The following is a 20,788-nucleotide window of genomic DNA, read 5'->3' as shown; positions in this document are numbered from 1 at the left end:
AACTAGAACGAATATTCATATCCTGCCTACACTATGAATATCTGTCAGAAATTGTCCGTCCATCATCCAGGGCTACATATACGTTATCGCAGCGAGACGAAACATCATCTCTATATTGATAATAATATTGTAGTGTGCATATATAATTTTAATAACATAGACAAGAATACTGGTATATATTTCATTTTGTATAAAATATTGTTTTGATAATCAGTTTGATAATGAACCAGAATATACAATATACAATACAATAAATGTATTTAGTAAATGTAAATTAAGTAAATTACTGAAGTAAACATTTTTAATTTCTAAAAGTGGCAAGATATAAAGAGAAATATCTAACAATGTCTTCAGTCATACCAAATATATTTCATGAATTGGGCTAATGTTTTGATATTTTCCACGAGTGCACAGCACGAGTGAAAAATATTAAAATATCAGCCACACAAGTAAAATATATCTGGTATTAGATCTACTGAAGATCATTTTAGATATTCTATTATTTTTTTTATAGCAAAAAATAACTGGGTCATCATTTAATTTCATCCGTTGTCATTTGTAAGCAGTGTTTTGGTTGGTCAAATCAGAAAAAGTGATATTTTTCACAGGTGAAAAATATCACTTTTATAGGATGTATATAATTTTCTATATTTCACTGGTAAAAATGTAAGTCAAGGTTTTTTGTATTAATATTGCTTTCTTATTAATGCCAGCTACTTGTCACATTCAATTTATAAGTTATTTGAAGTGATAGTTTGACCTATATTATTATTAAATTGTTGATAATTTGTGTGCAGTACATTTTGGTACTACAGGACAGAGGCTATTTTGTGTGATGATTAAAAAAGGTTGATAATTTTTGCGCAGTACATTTTAGTACTACCGGCCAGGTACAAGCTTGAGAAAGAGACTTTTTGTGTGATGATGAAGAAAGGTTGATAATTTGTGTACAGTACATTTGTTACTACAGGACAGAGACTATTTTGTACGATGATTATAAAAGGTTGATAGTTTAATTTGTGTGTGGTATATTTTGGCACTGCAGGACAGAGGTGTGTGATGACTGTAAATGGTTGATAATTTGTACACAGTACATTTTGGTACTACATATGACAGAGGCTATTTTGTATGATGATTATAAAAGGTTGATAATTTGTGTGTGGTACATTTTGGTATGTCAGGACAGAGCCTATTTTGTGTGATGATTATAAACGGTTGATAATTTGTCTGCAGTACATTTGGTACTTAAGGACAGAGCCTATTTTGTGCAATGATTATAAATGGTTGATAATTTGTGTGGTACATTTCGGTACCATGTGACAGAGGCTATTTTGTATGGTTATATAAATTATGATTTATGCACTATGTTTATGTAATGAATGGTTGATTTTATTTACATCACACAAAATATAAACAGTTTATTCAGATAACAGAATCAGATTTACCTGTATTTTACAAAACACAGAGAATGATTATCACAGTGATATTGAAGTTTGTATATTGTACACTAGTGATCATTTTGCTACTGGTATTTTTATATCATAGAATAATTAATATTTCTAATTTTTTTTTTTTCAAATGTACCATACTTTTATCATTCCCCCCAGAATGCTTTGTTGATCAACTTTTGTATTAGTAAGTGTAATGACAAGGCATGAATCTGTAATTATGAAGAATTATATATGGTGACAAGTCCTGGGGACACAATTGAGATCCCAGTCTTTACACCTTGTATATATACAATATGGCTTAACATTAGCAGATCTATAAACTTATGCTATGGCTATGTATATAAGGATAGGCTATTAGTTGAGGCTAAGGCTATCTATATTCAATGGGAGTTTCTTTTTGTATTTCTCTATCTCGTGGTAATGGTAGAGTTCTCTATAATTGACTGTATATTTGGTGGGATTATTTTTGACAATTTACATGTTACACTTATTCAAGATAACGCATAAAATTTGAAAATCTTATACATCAATTGTACTACTCTTGTGTGGTCTAAAATAACCAGTCAACCCGGAGAAATCATGAGTTGGCAACACAGCAAACATCTCAAAACAAATCTTCTGATTGACCAAAAGGCCTAAATCAAGATTTTTGGCTGGAAGGTTCCTATGATGACACCCTACCAAGCTTGTGATTTTATATGACCTTGACCCATACTCAATGTTACAGGTGTCAACCGTGTTAAAATACATTTTTAATCAAGCATGAGAACACCAGATGCTTACTATAGGACATTGGTATGCTGTTATTTTTATTCAAATGATTTAGTTATATTAAATGACTCCAAAGTCTAATACTTAAAAGTCTCTGTTCAAGTTGGTGCTACAGAAATGCAGCTTAAATTTGTTGGTAGAAGCAAAAGTGATAATTGATTACAACAGGCTTTGGTCAGGTTCTTAGTGTGTCCATGCAGGGAAAAGGACCAAATAGTTCACCACTACAAATGTGTTGCCTTGTTTAACCATGATTTAATTTAGTAACAAATTAATTTTTGTCAATTTACTCATCTTCTACTTGTACATTTGTAATTGTGAAACTCAAAATATTTGCATCTATTTAAATGGAAGTTGTCCTATAATATCTCTACTACTTACATTTCCTAGCCCCCTATGGTTATGGTGCAAGTATTTGGAAGGAAAAATGAAATAAGACAAATAAAGAACAAAACATCAATGGCTGCTTTTGGTCTTTTTTTTAGCTCACCTGGACCGAAGGTCTGGTGAGCTTATGCCATGGCGTGGCGTCCGTCGTCCGTCGTCCGTCAACATTTGCTTCAAATCGCTACTAGTCAAAAAGTTCTTATTGGATTTTGACCAAATTTGGTCAGACTCATCCTTAGGGGAAGGGGATCAGATTTTGCATAAATGGTGACTCTGACCCCAAAGGGGCCTGAGGGGCAGGGCCCAATAGGGGAAATTGAGGAAATTCCTTTAAATCACTACTAGTCATAACGTTATGAATGGATGTTCTAAAAACAATTCTTGAGGTATTTCAGATCCTTAGAGAGAGTCTGGACTTTGTTATTTCTTTAATGCAGTTGGGATCTCCACACCATAACCATATATAGCATTGTTTGAGATTGACAAATAAAACACATTAAACATGAACATTATTTTTGACATTTGGTCTAATCCAACCAGGTGAGCGATACAGGCCCCATGGACCTCTTGTTTTAACATTTACCCAGTAGATACCTGAAATAGAGCGATAAATAATGTATTGTTTACTCCTATCAATGACCCTTGATTTATCTTCCAAGGTTACGTGGGTTCTGGAGTTATACTTGGGACGTAATCTTTAACCCAACCATAGACAATTTGTCCTGGATTCAGGTTGTTCAAAAGGTGATTAGCTTAATCACTTGATTATTGAAAATCTCATATCTCCTTTACTTCAAAATCTGAGTGTGTATTTTTAAAAATAAGCAGGTAGGAAGAGAATGAAGAGTGCTAGTCTAAAGAGTTTCGTAAAATTTGATAAAGTTAGTTTTACTAGAAATGATTTTATCAGGATTTTAAAATTGCTGTCATACTAGCTATGATAAGTCTAATCACCTTTTAACAACTGGACCCTGAAGTCATAACTTAGAAACAGTGAAGACATTTACTTGTATATTTAAATATATGCTGTAATGAAGCACTAATAATATCACAATCATTCTACCAGGATTTGTCGGGCAACCAGCATTTATATTAGGAACTTGGTAATTAGCATAACTTGGAAAATGTTATTTTTCAGTTCTATATACAGAAACTAACACAATCATGGACAAGATTGTCCAAGGGTCTGGACTTGTCTGAAAATTTTTGTCGGAGTCATATAGTCATACTGTTGTGTTTGCTTCAGAACAGGGACCGAGAAAAGACACTAAAACAAGACACTCATTCAATTGTTTTATTTGTCAACTAATGCTGCAATTGATTTCTCATGTGTTCAACACAGCAGACACTAGTCACAGGTAGAAAAAGTGAAAAATGATCTGTTACAGATGTACCAGGTATATTGACACTTTTTCCTTTTGTGGGGAAAAGACCTCAACAAACCTGACAAGTGTAAAATATTGTGCCAAACCAATGTATAATATACTACAGGCAAAAAAAATAACCGTCACAAAGAAAAAACGTTATCACCAAACTCGGATATAATAATTGATAATGGAAGGACTGGCTTCAAAACTGAGTGATGATTGCTGATGTAGAATTATTCCCTCTCAACATTTATGTAATGCCTTTAATTCACACATAGAAATGCTCCCTGAAACAAACCTAATTTTCCTTCCATCTGGAACATCTTTTCAATAGGAAAATTCATTCAGATTTATTAATATACATGTACAAATATATTTTGTAAAAAAAAAAAAAAAAAAAAAAGAAGTTTTTTCAGGTTTTAAAAAGCTGTTATGTGTCTGAATTGTCTTCACTAGTTGAGTGTTTATCATAGCAGTACAGCAATAAATGTACACCAGTAAATTGTTTATGTTTTCCCGTTCATGAATCTAGGCATTATAATGATAGTATGTTAAAACAGAACTTTCAATTTACATCTCTAAACATTTGTAAGCAGCTCTTTGACAGTTTGACGGAATAAAAATTACGTGCACAAGTACAAGCAATCCTGATGAGAGAGCAGCATAAAGAGTTTGAGTTAGATTCGTTGTCTCATACTTGAGTCATTGTTTGGACACTAAAAGTAAAACTAACTCATCGCCATGGTTTCTGGTATAGTTGGGTATCAAATTATTGAGAGTTCCAAGAGATTTGAATGCACAAAATGCATTATAGGTAACAATTAATCAAACCTTTCACATTAATTAGAAGAACTTGTTGCATAGCTCATTAACAAAATATAAATTAACATTGCACCCTTTGTAAGTAAAGTTGTTCTTTTTTAAAATAAGTTAAACTTAATTAACCTCAAAGAGCATCCTAAAACATAGATAAAGGTACTGTCACACTGCTGTGTATCATAATTCAACATAAGTAAAGCTACTGTCACACTGCTGTGTATCATAATTCCACATGAGTTGTGCATTGGCATTTCTTTCATACAGTTGTATGCACCTCATAGGCATCTCAATTGTTTTGTAAGTTTATATACCAGGGTACACCGGCATACAAGTATGACACATTATGCCTGATAATTAAGTTTTGGCCATGCACAATATTACATTGCATACACTGTAATGTAGGCCATAAGTTACAAATATGCAGTACATTGGTCTCCCATTGACCGATTACTGTACGAGTATGGTATGTATTTACACCAGGGATAAGCATTTCATATGCAGTAATATGCTAATCTCCAAACACAGGCTATGAGCCAGGTATATTGGATGCATACATATCAGCCAGTGTATTTGTAATGCATTTGCATGTACAACTTGTGCTGAATAAACTCCAAGCAAATGTGGACATATTGTACAAATTTGTACCATTTGTCCTGCAATCGGACAGCGCATATTGATTATTTGTAACTAATGACAAGCACACAGATACCACTGGTAATAGTTGATCTACATTTTGGGTGGCCAATGATGACAAAAGGTTGATGTTCATCTTCGTAATGTGCACTGGTGATAAAAACATTTGTCAGATGACACCAGCATGTGCACTGCATAAGCAGCTACTTCCAGCAAGAAAAATTGTATTGCGTACTGCATGTGCACCTAATACATGATGAATCAGCTGAATATATTATTCTTATGCTCAATGTGTGACAAACATCAGTTAAAGTAATAAAAAAATTCAAATTTTGTGCAAACAGCTGCCTATTGATTTTTTTTAATTACAGAACTCATAATGACTTGATACAAGCTTAAGTGTGACAGGGGATTTAAAGGCAATGGCCCAAATACTAGATCAATCTTCAAAAAACTTCAAAAATATAACAGAATTACCCAGTCCAATAAGATACTGCTAAACAAAATGTCATAACATGTAAGTAGAGCTTATAAAATAATCAAGAATGGCACACAACTATACTGTAGTCACTTCTCTATCTCCCATTCTATACAGGATATTATAAATAAAGGCCTGTTCTAGCTGATGACGTTGAATAAAATGGTGATTAATATGATGCATGAGCTAGCTATTCATTAAATTTCCAAATCACACATGAAATCACATTTCCAGGTATGCCAGCCGGGTGTATCGGTAGTCTTACTCACTGGAGGCAATTTTTATCATCTCATGTTAGCAGTTTTCAAACAAAATTTAACGTGTAAGAAACACATGATATGAATGTTTTTATATACAAATATGAGTATTATGTATTAAGAACTGATGTGTATAACTTCAAGCTAAAAAAGATTTGTAATGACAAATTATGCTTAAGATGATATGCATTAAAAGAAATGACTGGAAAATGAAACCGATGTATGTTGTGGAATTTTACATAATATATACAATATATATAAATGTACTTGCAATCCACTGTGCAGTAAAATAACCATTGTGATATCACCTAGTGTCAGGACAAGCTATATTTCTTATTGCATACAAAATCTAATATCTTATATACAGATACTACCAAATACAACCTCCTGTACATTAAAGCTTTTGAGGCAGTTGTATTCCATCACTATTAACTACGAAACATGAATTTTGAAGTTCTACACATTACTTATCAATTTTACAGAAAATCACAATGAAATCAAATGGAACGAGGCAGAATTGTATAAGACTAGGTGTACCAAACTAATATGTCTGATTGTGTAGATGAAGAAAGTGAAAATCTAACTGTCCTTGTTGTCTTTGAAATCATATAATCTAATTGCATCAATTCAGGATAGCAACTTAATGTATAAGCCAACTTTTTTTGACTGAAGCAGCCTCCTAGACCATATACATATAAACTATTTGACTAAAAAACAATACATTTGTATGTGTATTCATTTAGAGAAAATACTTTGGACAGTTTTATGTCTGTGCTGGTCAAGAGCAGAGAATTATAGCATCATTAAGGAGAACAAACATTCAATTTTTTGGTTGGGTTTGGGTCTCCAGTGTTGTTTTCAACTGGACATCAATGTAGGAAATGCTGTTAGGAAATATGAGTTTTTTTTACCAGCTTCATGTAGTATGTGATGAAGCTGTATAGCATTAGGTTCAACATACATTGTGAGCTCTACGCACATAGCAAATGCAGAAAATTATTGCAATTTTTGTTCAAACCACAGTGTATTTCTCAAATGCCTAAGGAAGATTACATTTTGTATCAATCGATCTACACATGGACACAGAAAAACATCTGGTAATAAAGCCATCTATCACAGTTTATTTTGTAAACTTAATTATTCCTACTGTCATATAAAGTTAACACCACTCCCTCCCATAAACTTATATAGTCATGCACCTGCTACCCCCATTCATTTAAAATGGACTGTGCTTTTCAACAATGTAGAATATTTGATGAAGTATAACAGGGATGATTAAAATCCTAGAGGGTGTTGTTGTAGAGGTCCATTGTTGGCGACAACATCCTTTGAGATTCTGGCTAGACTGTTGTGTCTCTCTAAGGCCTTACTGTCACTCGCTTCCTTCAAGTTCATAGCGATTCGTTCTGAAGCCTGAAACAATGAAGACCAAATGTGTACATACAGAAGAGGTATCCAAACACTTCCTGAAAATTCAAATAAACAAGTGAAAACAAGCATTCTGTGAGTATTGCTAAACCAATACATGTCCCCTACCGGTGCCCCCAAGTTAAACCTTTAGCCAAATTTGAGTAAAAAAGTTTAGCTAAAACTGAAACATGCCAAAATTTTCAAAAAATGAAAATAAATTTTTCAGTTTTAACTATACAAAAGTAATGCCACACACCCAACGAACCTCTATACAAAGAATCAGCATCCTAATACCATTATTAAGTGAATGGCGTGCCACTACAAAACTTAAACCTCAAGAATACAGCAATAACAGTTAAGTCCATAATATGGCAAAAATTTCAAAAAAAGATTTTTTTTTTTTCATTTTTAACTGTACAAAAGTAATGCAACACACCAAAAGAACCTCTATGCAAAGAATCAGCATCCTTATACCATTATTAAGTGAATGGTGTGCCATTATAAAACTTTAACCAAAACTTTAACCTCAAGAATACAGAGAAAAAAGTTAAGTTCATAATTTGCCAAAAATTTCAAAAAATGAAAATAATTTTTTCAGTTTTAACCATACAAAAGTAATGCCACACACCCAAAGAACCTCTATGCAAAGAATCAGCATCCTTATACCATTATTAAGTGAATGGTGTGCCACTATAAAACTTTAACCAAAACTTTAACCTCAAGAATACAGCAATAGCAGTTAAGTCCATAATATGGCAAAAATTTCAAAAAAAGAATTTTTTTTTTTTCATTTTTAACTGTACGAAAGTAATGCCACACACAAAAAGAACCTCTATGCAAAGAATCAGCATCCTTATACCATTATTAAGTGAATGGTGTGCCATTAGAAAACTTTAACCAAAACTTTAACCGGACGGATGGACGGACGCAGGCAAAACCTATAGTCCCGCCGGTTTCACCGGTAGGGGACTAATAAACCTTCATTTAACATGATTAACAAGTTCAATAAACAACAAAGCTCCACAAGGAAGCCAAGGGGAACAACTGATGTCTTGTATGTTGGATGAAAACCTATCAGCAGGAAAACATCTATTATACCAGAAATCGTCCGCATGTAATTGTGCGTTGTGAGGCTACATATTTGAGAAGATTGATCTGACAATCAAGCTTAGATGTCCTCATCACGATAAACACTAAATAATTTCATATTTATTGTGTTGAGTACATTCAAGTTGGAGCATCAGATCTTTCTGCTGAAATATTGAAAGTCCTGAAGAACGTTAATTTCAAAGATTATAATTTTTCTCGACAACTTTGACAGAAAGACAGAGCAAGTTAATATAGTCTTTACCTCATCACAGAAGACTTTGGTTAATTCCAACTCATGTTGGGCGGAGCTATGGTTTCTTTCAAGTGAACGGGATGCCCTTGACAAAACTGCAACCATTCCGTAAATATCTATGGCTGCCTCAGCAACACGATTTAATACAAACTGTTGTTCTGGGTCTGTAAGGAAGAGAAATAAAAGTGAACCAGACTCTGATGTAATGGAGCTATTATACATCCCATTGCTCTGTTTACAATCTGCTTTACATGATTATAGACATTAAATACAGTGATAACGATCAAACGTCCACTCCTCTTATGTCACCAACAAGGTATTAGTCCACAAGCATACTGGGTATTGCTATAGCATTACATGTCTCCTATCAGCCCCACTAAAAATAGTAACAGTGACCTTGACATTGACCCAAAATACCTGAATCTAAAATTCATTTAAGATATTATGGTGTTTTATCATTGTCTGAAGTTTGATCAAAATACCTCAAGGAATGAAGCTGCTAGAGAGCTGACAAACTTTGGCATATTATGTATGTACATATTAAGTACAAGACAGAGTTTCACCAGTAGGGGATTAATAAGCACGACCTGAACTATTACAATGATATACAGTATACACATTTAATTTGAATATCACTTCTAAACATTAAGAGGGATGTAAACATTCCACTGAGCCATTTTCTTTAGCTTGAGACATTTATTATCATCTGTTAACAGGAACATTTATTTTAACAAAAAATGAATTATCAAACAGAAATGTCTTTTGTTGTCAAAATGTGTACTATATTTATCTTGTTATAAACGTATGTTCAGTAATAAACCCATCCAAATTTATTGCTGATATGTAAAATAATAGCAAATGTCATTTCACTGTTCTGCTTTTAATAAACCTTACTTTAAATGTGTTGCCCTCAAGGATTATACACCAAGTCTTAAACATACCTTTAACTTTCTTGCCATGTTTAATCAGTAGATTTGTTACTGTTGACCCGAAGTCATTGACTGATTTAGAGGCCTGGAAAAGAAGAATAAATAGTATAGTAATTACAAATTCTACGGTTAAAGCAGTCTTTTCACAGTGTTCATCTGTGAAAAAATATCTTAATTACCCTCCCGTACCTCACATTAGAGGGGGAAAAATCAGCATTTGCTCTGGGGAAAGTAGACATCAAAACATTGATTTCTAAAACTGATATATCAGTCGCTCCATTGTTGTTTGTTGAGTCATTAATCAATTCATAAAGAAAGATTAAGAGTATGTTAAACTCTAAGGAGATATCTTTATAACATGTCCGATGCCATACCTGATCTGCTGACTCCTTCAGACTTCCATGTACCTGCGTTGACAGGGAGTCGCCAGATGAAAATCCTAGACGTCTAAATGTGAAAGTAAACATTCTTAACCCTTAGTATAGTTGGTTACACATTTTCCATAACAAATCCTGGTCTTATATTATCATGGTATAGAAGTGAAGGTGATGAAAATGCATAAAATCTATATCAAATTGGACCATTTCTGATATGATCACTTTTGTTTGTCACAAAGTTATTATGTAGTGTTGGGAATCACTATAAATTTCATAATCGATCATCACATTTCTTAAATGGCCGATGATCGATTATTGATCAATCATAAACAGAAATAGAAATATCTGCAAATATATCAACCAAAATAGGGGGAATTGTTGTGGGTATGTTTTAAGGCATCTAGCTGTTTTAAAATGTCGTTTAATGCAATTTTATTTCAATTTACCAGTGAACCTTTTCATTTATTGAATTGTTGAAGTCGGCTGTAAATCTTGAAAATATCCATGTTATAGTCAAACCAATGATCAATCACAAAAAGTCTTGATCAATTAGTCATAGTCAGAGGTAAAACGACTAGCCATCGATTAAAATGATTTATCGGACACTAATTATATGCCACCTTGAGATCTGAAATTTCATAATCCAAAATCACCTATATTTCTATTACATATCTTTATATGTATATTATATAATTATATTTTGGTGATATGCATCTTTACATATGTTAAACTATTTAGAGATTGTTGCAAAACAAAATCCTCTAAAAATACCAATGAAGCAAACAAAAAACATGTAGGCAAAACAAATAATTTTAACATAGCATACCAGTATTGTTAGGAGAAATATCTACAATTGCTATCAAATATCAGTATTTTCAGAATTGGGTCAAAGTATGATTGTAAGGAATTTGTGCTCACCTTTTCAGCATGTCTGTAGCTACACCCATTTTCCCAGCAGCCTTCAAACTACGACCAGCATACTAAAGAATAAAGATGTATATAAAAATTCTCTGCATAATAGTGGCTTACTGCTGGATATAATCTAATACTCTCTTCATAATGATGGATTTGAACACCTTGGCCCATTTTTTTCAAAAGATGATTTGTTTAATCACTTGATTAGTGAAAATCTCATTTCTCCTTTACTTCAAAACCTGAGTGTGTGTATTCTTTATGATACGCAGGTAGGAAGAGACTGACAAGTATTGTAGTCTCATAAAATGTTGTCAAGTTAGTTTTACCAGAAATGGTTTTATCAAGATTTTAAAATTGCTGTTAAACTGTGATTAGCCTTAACATCTTTTGAACAATTGGGCCCAAATATACACCCAACTTGTACATTTGTATTACTGTATTCTTTATTACTTTCTCAAACATATCTAAAGTATTTGTTAGCCCTTCTTGCATTGAGACGTTAAAATTGTTTTCAATAATATAAAATATATTTGCTAAAGAAATTTAAAAACAATGAAGTTTACTGCACCATGTTAATACATCAGAACCATTCCTGATACCACTACCAGTCACGTTTACCTCCATTCCAGTCAGGACAACAAAAAGACGCAGGATGTCATTTGTTCCCTCGAAAATACGGAAAATTCTCAGATCTCTCATGACGCGTTCCAATCCACATTCCTTTAACAACACAAATAAAGTCAGATACAGAAACCAATTTTTCTTCCTTACTCATAATCTCAGTTTTTTTTAAATTTGATTTTTTGTGTGCTGTTAATTTTAACCAATATATTCCCTTCACATTTATAGCCTTTTGTAGCAATAGGACTTCACTGTCTACTGGTAATGGTTAGAGTATGACAGTTGAATATAACCAAGACTATCACATGTTAGTGTCACAATAGTGTTATCACATGTGTTTTACAATGACATGACAGAATATGCCTGATATATAATAAACAATAGATTGATCCTTTTGTTGTATACCTTCATGTAGCCCATCCCTCCCAGAACTTGTATCGCCTCATCTGCACAGTACCAAGCTGCCTCCTATCACAAATACAAACCGGAGCAATTAAACATACATGTCTTAATTACACATTTTTACAATCATCAATAAAAGACTTCTTAATAAAGAATTCAATAGGGAAAAAACAGTGTTTTGATTTTGATGTAATTAAATAAGGTGTTGATAACGGGTTAAAGGGACATCACGGTAAAAACGTTGTAATTTTCAATGAATGTACGTGTTTTGTTCCTTTCCAGTTATGTTTCTGTGCTGTCCCAATGTTCACAGTCGATCCGCATGTCCAGCTTGACCACTTGATTTAGTTGGGAATCCCCCTCTAAATTTAGCGCGGAAATTATTTTTAAATCATCACGTAACTGTTTTGAAATCGAGGCAACACAAACACACGATAGTTTACAAGGCGAATTGGATTAGTTGGACAACGATATTATACAGTGGTTTAAATGTTAAATAACACGTTCTGTATATATTCCGGCACTTATATTTATGTGTAAATAAGTGTAAACACCGTACATATAGTATAGTGACAGTAGCGATGTACTGGTACAGACTGTATAAATATTACCGAGTTGGTGTAAATATTACCGAGATTGTCATGACCTACTATCCAGCAATCAAGCAGAATACGAGCAGCGTCCGTATTACTGCTGTTTTCATGTTTGAACTGTATTGTACTGCTTCCCCAGTTTAATTCTAGGATTGTGTTTGACCCATTTTCCAATTATTCTCTTCATTGCGGAAGCTGTTATCGTTGTCAACCGCAGTCGATTCACATTGGAAGCCATTTTTGTTTTCAGGTGTTTTAGTGTGTTGTGCGCATGCGTGTTATCGTATAATAACGTATATGTCACAAAATTTGCATATTCAGACTATTGATCAACGAATTGTGATAACCTTTTTATAATTAATAATTGATGTTTTTTATATACATATATCATCAAATTCGAATGGTTATTGTTCATAAGGATATTTTTTTTAAAGATATACCCAATAATATGAAAAAATGCAAAATAAAAATTGGTTTACCGTGATGTCCCTTTAAATATTACATGTACAAGGTACAAAACTTATGACCACTGAAGTGTTCTCTTATCTTTATAATACATTATTGATAACCTGTCACACATTTAGCTAGCACCAGACATGCAAATGTAAAGAGCTCTGAATAATCCTGATTTTTTTTTTTTTTTTTAGTTTTATAGTACAGTGTATTACAACTTATTGTGACTTACAGAAGCATAAATTTTGCTGATGGCAGCCTCTATCTGGAACTCTTTGATACCCTGGTCCATGTTAGCTGACACTAAGTAGGCCATCGACTGAAGAGAAAACAAACTACATTTGTACCTGAACAAATGGCATTTCCTTTTGTAAAATGAATTAAATACAAGATTTGACAATGTGGAAAACATGTTGGTTTCTGGTTTTATGTCCACACAACAACTGAGGTAACAGTAGGAATACATAGATACAGCACTATAATGTCATGTTTCAATGATCTCTTTAAACAACTTTCATTTCGACATGTGGTTATTTTTTAATTATGTCCTCCTAATCACTATGGAAAGTAAAACTTTTGCAGATTCACATTTATTTTTTGATAATTTATAGAAAGAGGTATTGTAAGTTACACCATTCTGATTAAGTAACAAGCATACTGGGCATTGCTAAAGCAATACATGTCCCCCTAAAGGCCCTTGCTAAAAATAGTAACAGTGACATTGACCAGACCCCAAATCAACTCAAACTCAAACTTGTCTAAATATATAAGGGTTCTTCATCATTGTGTGAAGTTGATTGAGATCCCTCAAGGAATGAAGCTGCTAGAGCGCTGACAAACTTTGGCATTATGCACACATGTGTACAAGACTGATGGACAGGAAACCTATAGTCCCCTCTTTTTCACCAGTAGGGTTCTGATAAAGAGACAAGCATTGTTTGAACAGAATCCAAATCCTACCTCTGTAACATAATGTTTCATAACCATCCGACTTATTTTTTCCTGAATTGCTCCAAAGTTTGAAATTTCTGTCCGAAACTGCACACGTTGTCCAGCATGTTCAATCTGTAAGCATGGAAATAACAACAAATTCACAATGCAATCATGATCATGAACAACTTAAATGTTGTACACAACAAAAATGACAATAGTTTAGTTCATACATATTTAAAGTGCATGTAATAAGGACAAAAAATACTTGACCACTGAATGAATTGTACAAAGAATTATTTAAGACCTCTTATGTTTGATGATATAAAGATCTAGAATGAAGGCTTTTCCTGATAACTGTGCCGATATTCTGCCATTGAGGGTAGGAGTAGAGCTACATTTACATGTATAACAGTGATATCAGTATCATTGTTTGTATCAGACACTGGTCACTTACAGCCTTATTGATACAGTACTTCATAGTGCCAGACAAGGCTGCAGCCATTCCAAACCTGCCGTTGTTGAGGATGTTCATGGCTACCTTGAATCCATCACCAACGCCTGGAAAGATTAGGGGAAATTAATGGCATTATTATCAAAGATGTTTTTGGAGATTATATTTGCTGAATTTGTTATTGAGACTGCATGCATTGCTGATATTGTTTTTTGATATTTTCTTATTTCCTATACTCAACATGTTTTGGTGAAACTGTACTTATTTTCCTACCCACTACCGGTATCTAGACTTCAATACTTTATATTTTCTATTGAGACTGTACTTTAGTTTATTTACTGACCTCCCAACATGTTTTCCACAGGTACTTTGCAGTCATCTATAAATAAAGCTGCAGTGTTAGAGGCTTTGATTCCCATTTTCTTCTCAGGAGCACCACTGTTAAAATCAAATGAGGATGCATCTCCAATAATCTTCATTCATTCATAAATATTTCATTCACAAGGTAGGCAAAATTGTTAGATAAAGCACTTGGTGATTATAAGCCTCACTGACAAGTTGTAATCTACATGAGAGTTTCTTTCAGAAGATGGATTACATGTTCTAGAATGTTTCTTTGATCTATTAAGACTGGATTACATGTTCTAGAATGTTTCTTTGATCTATTAAGACAATGTATATAAAATGGAAACAGCAGGATACATGTAATCCATGGAAACAAACGATGAAATACTCCTAACGCGTTTGTGTATTCAACCACCAACAACTCTATAACCTCATTGATGGCAATAATATTCTAGACTAATCAGAACGTTCCTGATGTTTTATCAGCCTTTTAAAAATCTTATATGGGCTAGCTAACACCAAACTCCTGCCACAGAGAAAACGGGGAAAAAACTGACCCGGGGGCAGGTCGGCACTTCTATGTATGTTTTTGACTATTCAATACCGTTATGTGAATACAAAACACACATATATCAAAACATTGATAATGTTTCGACATACCTGATCATACAGACATACATTTCACCACACATAAACAGATCAGTGCACTCATTTTATAATTTAACTCCAAACATTTTGTGGTCATATTTGTATTGAAAGCTATCATGTGACCTGCCGAGATATTGCTTGACACACGGTAATCCTCATTCTGAAAATAGTTTCCTTTGATACCTCATGTGGTTCACATTAAATATGGCCGCGTTTAACCCTGTTTTCACTATGCCAGAAGTTCTGATGTAAGTCGGCCCATATCAGATTTTTAAAAGACCGATAAAACATCAGAAACATTCGGATTAATTATGATCATAAGCTACAGGTTAGCACTAATAATTAAACACATTTAGAAATTAATATAAAGTCACAGTTATTCAGGTAAAAATCTTCCTGATGTAGTGGCTCCAAATTAAATCCCTGATATTCAACAAAACATAGAGACCTTGGGCGGGAAAATATTTAACTGGTCCCAGGAAGTCTTCAGAATCTTTACAGATACTTACTGTGTTATACCTCCGAAGCCTCTCTCTACTATAAAAGCCACTGAGGTGTCCTTTTCTTTTCCTGTCTTCTCATCAATAATTGGCGTCTTTGCAAAAATTGTGAACACATCAGCCACACCCCCATTGCTGATCCAGATTTTACCTCCATTTAGGGTGTAGTGAGTTCCATCAGGGGAGAGAATTGCTCGTGTCATGATGCCCTACATATACACAATATCAAATAACTTAGTATTAATTGGTGTTGTTTTGTATTCCTCTTTACAAATAAGTTAATTTAGATCTGGAAAAGTAATGGATCAATTCACCATGAATGCACAATTTAATGAAAAAATTAATGATACCAATTATCTAAACACACTGAAATTCTTAGCAAACTTTTAAATAAATATTGTATAAACAAGTAAACTTGGTAATGCTAAAGCAATACATGGCCCCTACTGGCCGCTGCTAAAAATAGTAACAGTGACCTTGACCCAAAAACATTGAAACTTAAACCTGTCCAAGATATTATGGTCCTTTATCATTGTTAAGGTTAATCAAAATCCCTTGAGGAATGAGGCTGCTAAAGCGCTGACAAACTTTTGAATTAATTGGCGTACAAATGTACAAGATGGATGGCGAAGAATCTTAAAGTATAGACCCCCTCCTCTCAGTTTCACCGGTAGAGGACTAATAAATACAGTATTACAAAATAATACATAATTATGAAATATCAATTATCCACGTATCAGTTAATTAACACTCAATCAGGAAATGCTTCATGCCCTCATCATAACTCTATCAGCAGTGTGTACGTCTATCAGAATCTTTTCAGCTCTATTTTGCTACATTTCCATTTGTAATTCCAGTAAGAAATTTACCTAATCACAGGACTTAGGACATGTCAAGGTTGGGTTACCTGTCTATTGCATGCAATTAATTAAGTTCTAGGGATGGTAACATCAACAAAACAGAAAGCCCAGGGGTAGGAGAGATACAAAACCGAAAACCCTGGGGTGGGAATAATACATAACGGAAAGTCCTTGCGTTGGGAGAGATACAAAACCTTAAGTCCCTGGAATCTTTTACTAGAATACCCCTTTACAATATTGAAGATCCTAGTTTTGTCACGAGTTATTCTCCTGATACCAAAGCATAAAATCTTGACTTTATCCACTTAATCTTTATTTTTTTCTCTTACAGCTGCATCAGATCCACAGGAAGGTTCTGTCAGACAAAATGCAGCCATCTTTTTTCCTGAGGCAAGATCGGGCAAATATTTCTGTTTTTGTTCTGGAGTACCATACAGGAGGATTCCTTTGAAGCCAATGGACTGTGAAACATAGAAATACAACCATAATTAGACAAGTACCTCAAATATCAAAAGTATCAAAGTAGCAGATTGAACAGCTATATCAGAAATCATTCCCTAACTACTTAATCAAAAGATTAATTATGGCATATCCTTTTACAAAGGCATTTAAGTAACAGATACTTTTAGCAAGCCACATCTCAAATTCAAAACAAGTTAGCATCATCAAAAAATTACTGAACAGAAATACATCACACATACCTGATGAGCACCAAGTGTGATTCCAACTCCCAAGTCGTGTGAGCCGACTATTTCTACCAACCTTGCATACTGTGTGTTTGTAAGGCCAAGACCACCTGGCGAGTATGGTAAAATCAAGTTAATAAATGATATATTTCAAAGTTTTTAAACTGTTCAAATCTCATTACAAAAGCATTTCCAGAATATTTCAGTGTACACAACTTTTGATACAAGAAACACGGGCAAGGTTTTACGAAGCACAAGTTTACTGACAGAAATAGAGTAATCACCAGAGACACTTACCAAGCTCCTGAGAAACCTGCAGACCAAAGGCTCCCATTTCTTTGAGTCCCTCCAATGAGTTATCCTCAACCTTCTCTAGACTATCATTAGCTGCAGGGTCATTTACATCCTGTTGACAAGGACACAACATAGGAGCTTGTTAATTATAAATTTTGTGCATAAATTCATACTATTTATGTTAATGTCAATCTCTTACTGCTGTCTCACATCACATTAAACAATGTTATGTCTAAACATTTTACAACATTTCAAGGAACATGGTTTAATTTTAAATTCACAGCATAACTACAACATTTCATAGAATTCAACCAAACATCCCAGCAATGCAGTGTTACAAGTCATCATTAAACAGAACGTTTTATGTTAATGTGGTCAAATTCATGACCAAATGCAACAGATTAAATCTGGTAGTTTCATTGAGTCCAACTTGAGTAGAAATTGAAATATATATATTCAAACAGAACTTTGACTTTAAAATAAGAAAATGATACAAATACAAAATAAAAGTGTATTGCTTTAATAGAGTTTTTACCTCAAAGAATTTGGCACAAGGATCAACTAGCATTTTCAGCATCTCTTCTTGTTCTTCATCTAGCACTGTAAAAGGAGAACTTTTTGAATGTATGCTTAAATGTAAAACAAGTTGAATCTTCCCCACATCTATAATTCTAACAATAGGCACAGATGACCTCAAAACCCTAGGTCTACAATGATGGCAAAAGTTGACATTTAGAAAATATTACAAATAATTTCATTTTCCCATTTTTGGACTCTAGATCTGCTACTGGTGAACAAGAAATTTCCCTGGACCATTTCGTTAAAATCATATCCCTTTATCCTCTCATCAATATAAATATAGAAGGTAAAATTATTTAAACTTTCCTTATATATTTGGGCCCTATGCTTCACCAAAGCAGGGGTGGATGGCAAACTGGAAAGAACATTGCCTTCCCTGTGTAAGATCATATCCAAATTATCAATGAATTAATTTAGTCTGTAACTTAAGTGTAAGCATCATGATCACAACGTCTATAAAGTATAATCATTATATATGTTAAGATTATTGTAATCAGACTTTGGTTTGGTTCTTCGTTTATAAGGGACATTACCCGGTGAGCCTCTATATAAAGGACACCTCTCTGTAAAGGACACTTTTGCCTTGTCCCTTAGGTGTTCTTTATACACAGGTTTGACTGTACATGTAGAATCAATGCACATTAATCATAACCTTGTTTGAAATTTTACCTTCTGGAAAAGGAAATATAGCTGATGGTTTGATGTCGCCCCTGAATATGTTCATAGCAAAAGAGTTCATCTCCTGTAAAAATATACATATATTGTGATTATAAGAAGGAAAGTCCATTTGATATTTTCTTTTGACAGGAAAATATTTCATGGTTATCATAAATGTTACAATAAAGCTAGATATCAATTCAGCAAACACATGAGAACAAGAGTCTACAAAAGAATTAAATGAACTTACTGCTGATTCCACTTTTGAACTGGCCTCCCTCTTCTGCATTTGCACACATGGTGTGGCTTCCCACCTCTGTATTTGTGAACATGGCCTGAAACACACACATACTCATCAATTAGGAAAAATAACAATGAGTAGAAATTTTGTAATAGTTTTTGTAGGATCTTACAGCATTACACTTAATTTATAAGCTTCTGGGAACGGAATTGCATCCTCCAAAGTTTTTCCCATCTTGCTAGTTCATCAAGATTGCTCTGTATAGGTTTCTTTATGTTTCCTTTGATTTTACTGTGATTTACACAATAGTGTCATCAGCTAACAACATAACCGAGGAAGTCAGACCATATGGCATGTCATTGATATAGTGCTAAACAAACTTGGTCCAAAGACTGACCCCGGCCTGATCCAACTGGTGCATAGATAGATTATTCATCATTGAATAGGACTGATTTGATCAGATTTATAATACATTTACATTTAAACCCAAGATACATCACAGAAGTCATTACGAGTATGACTTTTATCAATGTCAACCAGTGCTTCCAGTGATGATATAATTAGGATTAATTATCTTTGCATGTTGTAGTTGACCTTACAATTGAGGATTCATGAATAAAACAGGCTAAAGCAACAGTCATGAATTCGTTCTCATCTTGCAATGTTGTTATATATACATGTACCTGTCAGGCAAACGACAGATTATAAAGCTTACATGAAATATTATTTTACATTTTGGTGCCATTATCATTGTGAACTCACGAAAACCCATGCAGGCTATATATGTTCCCCATCATAAGTGGTAAGGTCAAAAGAGCGTGCAGTTTTATTTGTGAATAGGTCACACTATATATTACAAACGTTACTCAAAATTAGATTATATATACTGTTATATATAAACCACTTCCATATGTAAACGTAGCAGTATCAAGAATTATTTAATCATCATAAGTTAGACTGTGAGATTGACAAGGAATTGATTACTTCTGTCTCCTGGACCTATCTAGCTCTATACAGTATGTATGTCAGACTTGTATACATGTAGTTCCCTATAGATATACACAGTTATTTCGAGGTCAAAGTCCAAGCGATCATTGCCAGCCCAGGACAGTGACAGTTCAGTGTTGTGTAACAAAAACACGGATTGGGAAAACAGTGTTAACTTGAATTAAACTTTTTCAAATGACACTCGAAAACTAACCCAACCACATTCCTGTAATTGCTGCAAGTGCTCCTCTGAATCAAAGATGGAAGGTACCGCACTGATCGAAACATTTTTCCGATTCAATTATTCCACTTGACGGTTTGTCTGCTCAACTTGCAAATAACGTAAATGACTGCGCATGTGCAAGCAGTTTCCGAAAAGAAGCAGTTTATTTTCGGAATGTT

General features: G+C 33.7%; 1 protein-coding gene and 1 long non-coding RNA gene across 2 annotated transcripts; one reads left to right on the top strand and one right to left on the bottom strand.

Moving 5' to 3' along the window:
- The first annotated feature begins 219 nt into the window (after window positions 1-219).
- LOC117342282 lies at window positions 220-2,682 on the top strand. Its single transcript, XR_004535776.1, has 2 exons — window positions 220-890; window positions 976-2,682. It is a non-coding gene; the product is annotated as an uncharacterized LOC117342282 (long non-coding RNA).
- A 1,207-nt stretch (window positions 2,683-3,889) lies between these two features.
- On the bottom strand, window positions 3,890-20,758 carry LOC117342228 (very long-chain specific acyl-CoA dehydrogenase, mitochondrial-like). Its single transcript, XM_033904284.1, has 19 exons — window positions 20,601-20,758; window positions 19,409-19,493; window positions 19,171-19,243; window positions 18,458-18,522; window positions 17,926-18,034; window positions 17,644-17,738; window positions 17,272-17,403; window positions 16,092-16,291; window positions 14,933-15,027; window positions 14,593-14,696; window positions 14,166-14,270; window positions 13,438-13,524; window positions 12,163-12,225; window positions 11,755-11,856; window positions 11,140-11,201; window positions 10,219-10,291; window positions 9,857-9,929; window positions 8,925-9,079; window positions 3,890-7,576 (listed from the first exon to the last, which is right to left on the bottom strand). The coding sequence occupies exons 1-19, from the start codon at window positions 20,672-20,674 to the stop codon at window positions 7,439-7,441; spliced, it is 1,890 nt and encodes a 629-aa protein (XP_033760175.1). The 5' UTR covers window positions 20,675-20,758; the 3' UTR covers window positions 3,890-7,438.
- Between the last annotated feature and the right edge of the window lie 30 nt (window positions 20,759-20,788).

The sequence above is a fragment of the Pecten maximus genome, chromosome 14 (genome assembly GCF_902652985.1).
Source record: "Pecten maximus chromosome 14, xPecMax1.1, whole genome shotgun sequence".
NCBI lineage: Eukaryota > Metazoa > Mollusca > Bivalvia > Pectinida > Pectinidae > Pecten > Pecten maximus.
The sequence above is the reverse complement of the archived record's forward strand: the minus strand, read 5'-3'. Positions and strand labels throughout refer to the sequence as shown.

Excerpts from the sequence above, each read along its gene's own strand:
- LOC117342228 (XM_033904284.1), bottom strand. The coding sequence starts at position 20,674 with ATGTTTCGATCAGTGCGGTACCTTCCATCTTTGATTCAGAGGAGCACT. Across the intron at positions 17,404-17,643 it reads TCACACTTGGTGCTCATCAG|TCCATTGGCTTCAAAGGAAT; the intron begins GTATGTGTGATG and ends TATGTTTCACAG. Across the intron at positions 12,226-13,437 it reads TCAGCAAAATTTATGCTTCT|GAGGCAGCTTGGTACTGTGC; the intron begins GTAAGTCACAAT and ends TATTTGTGATAG.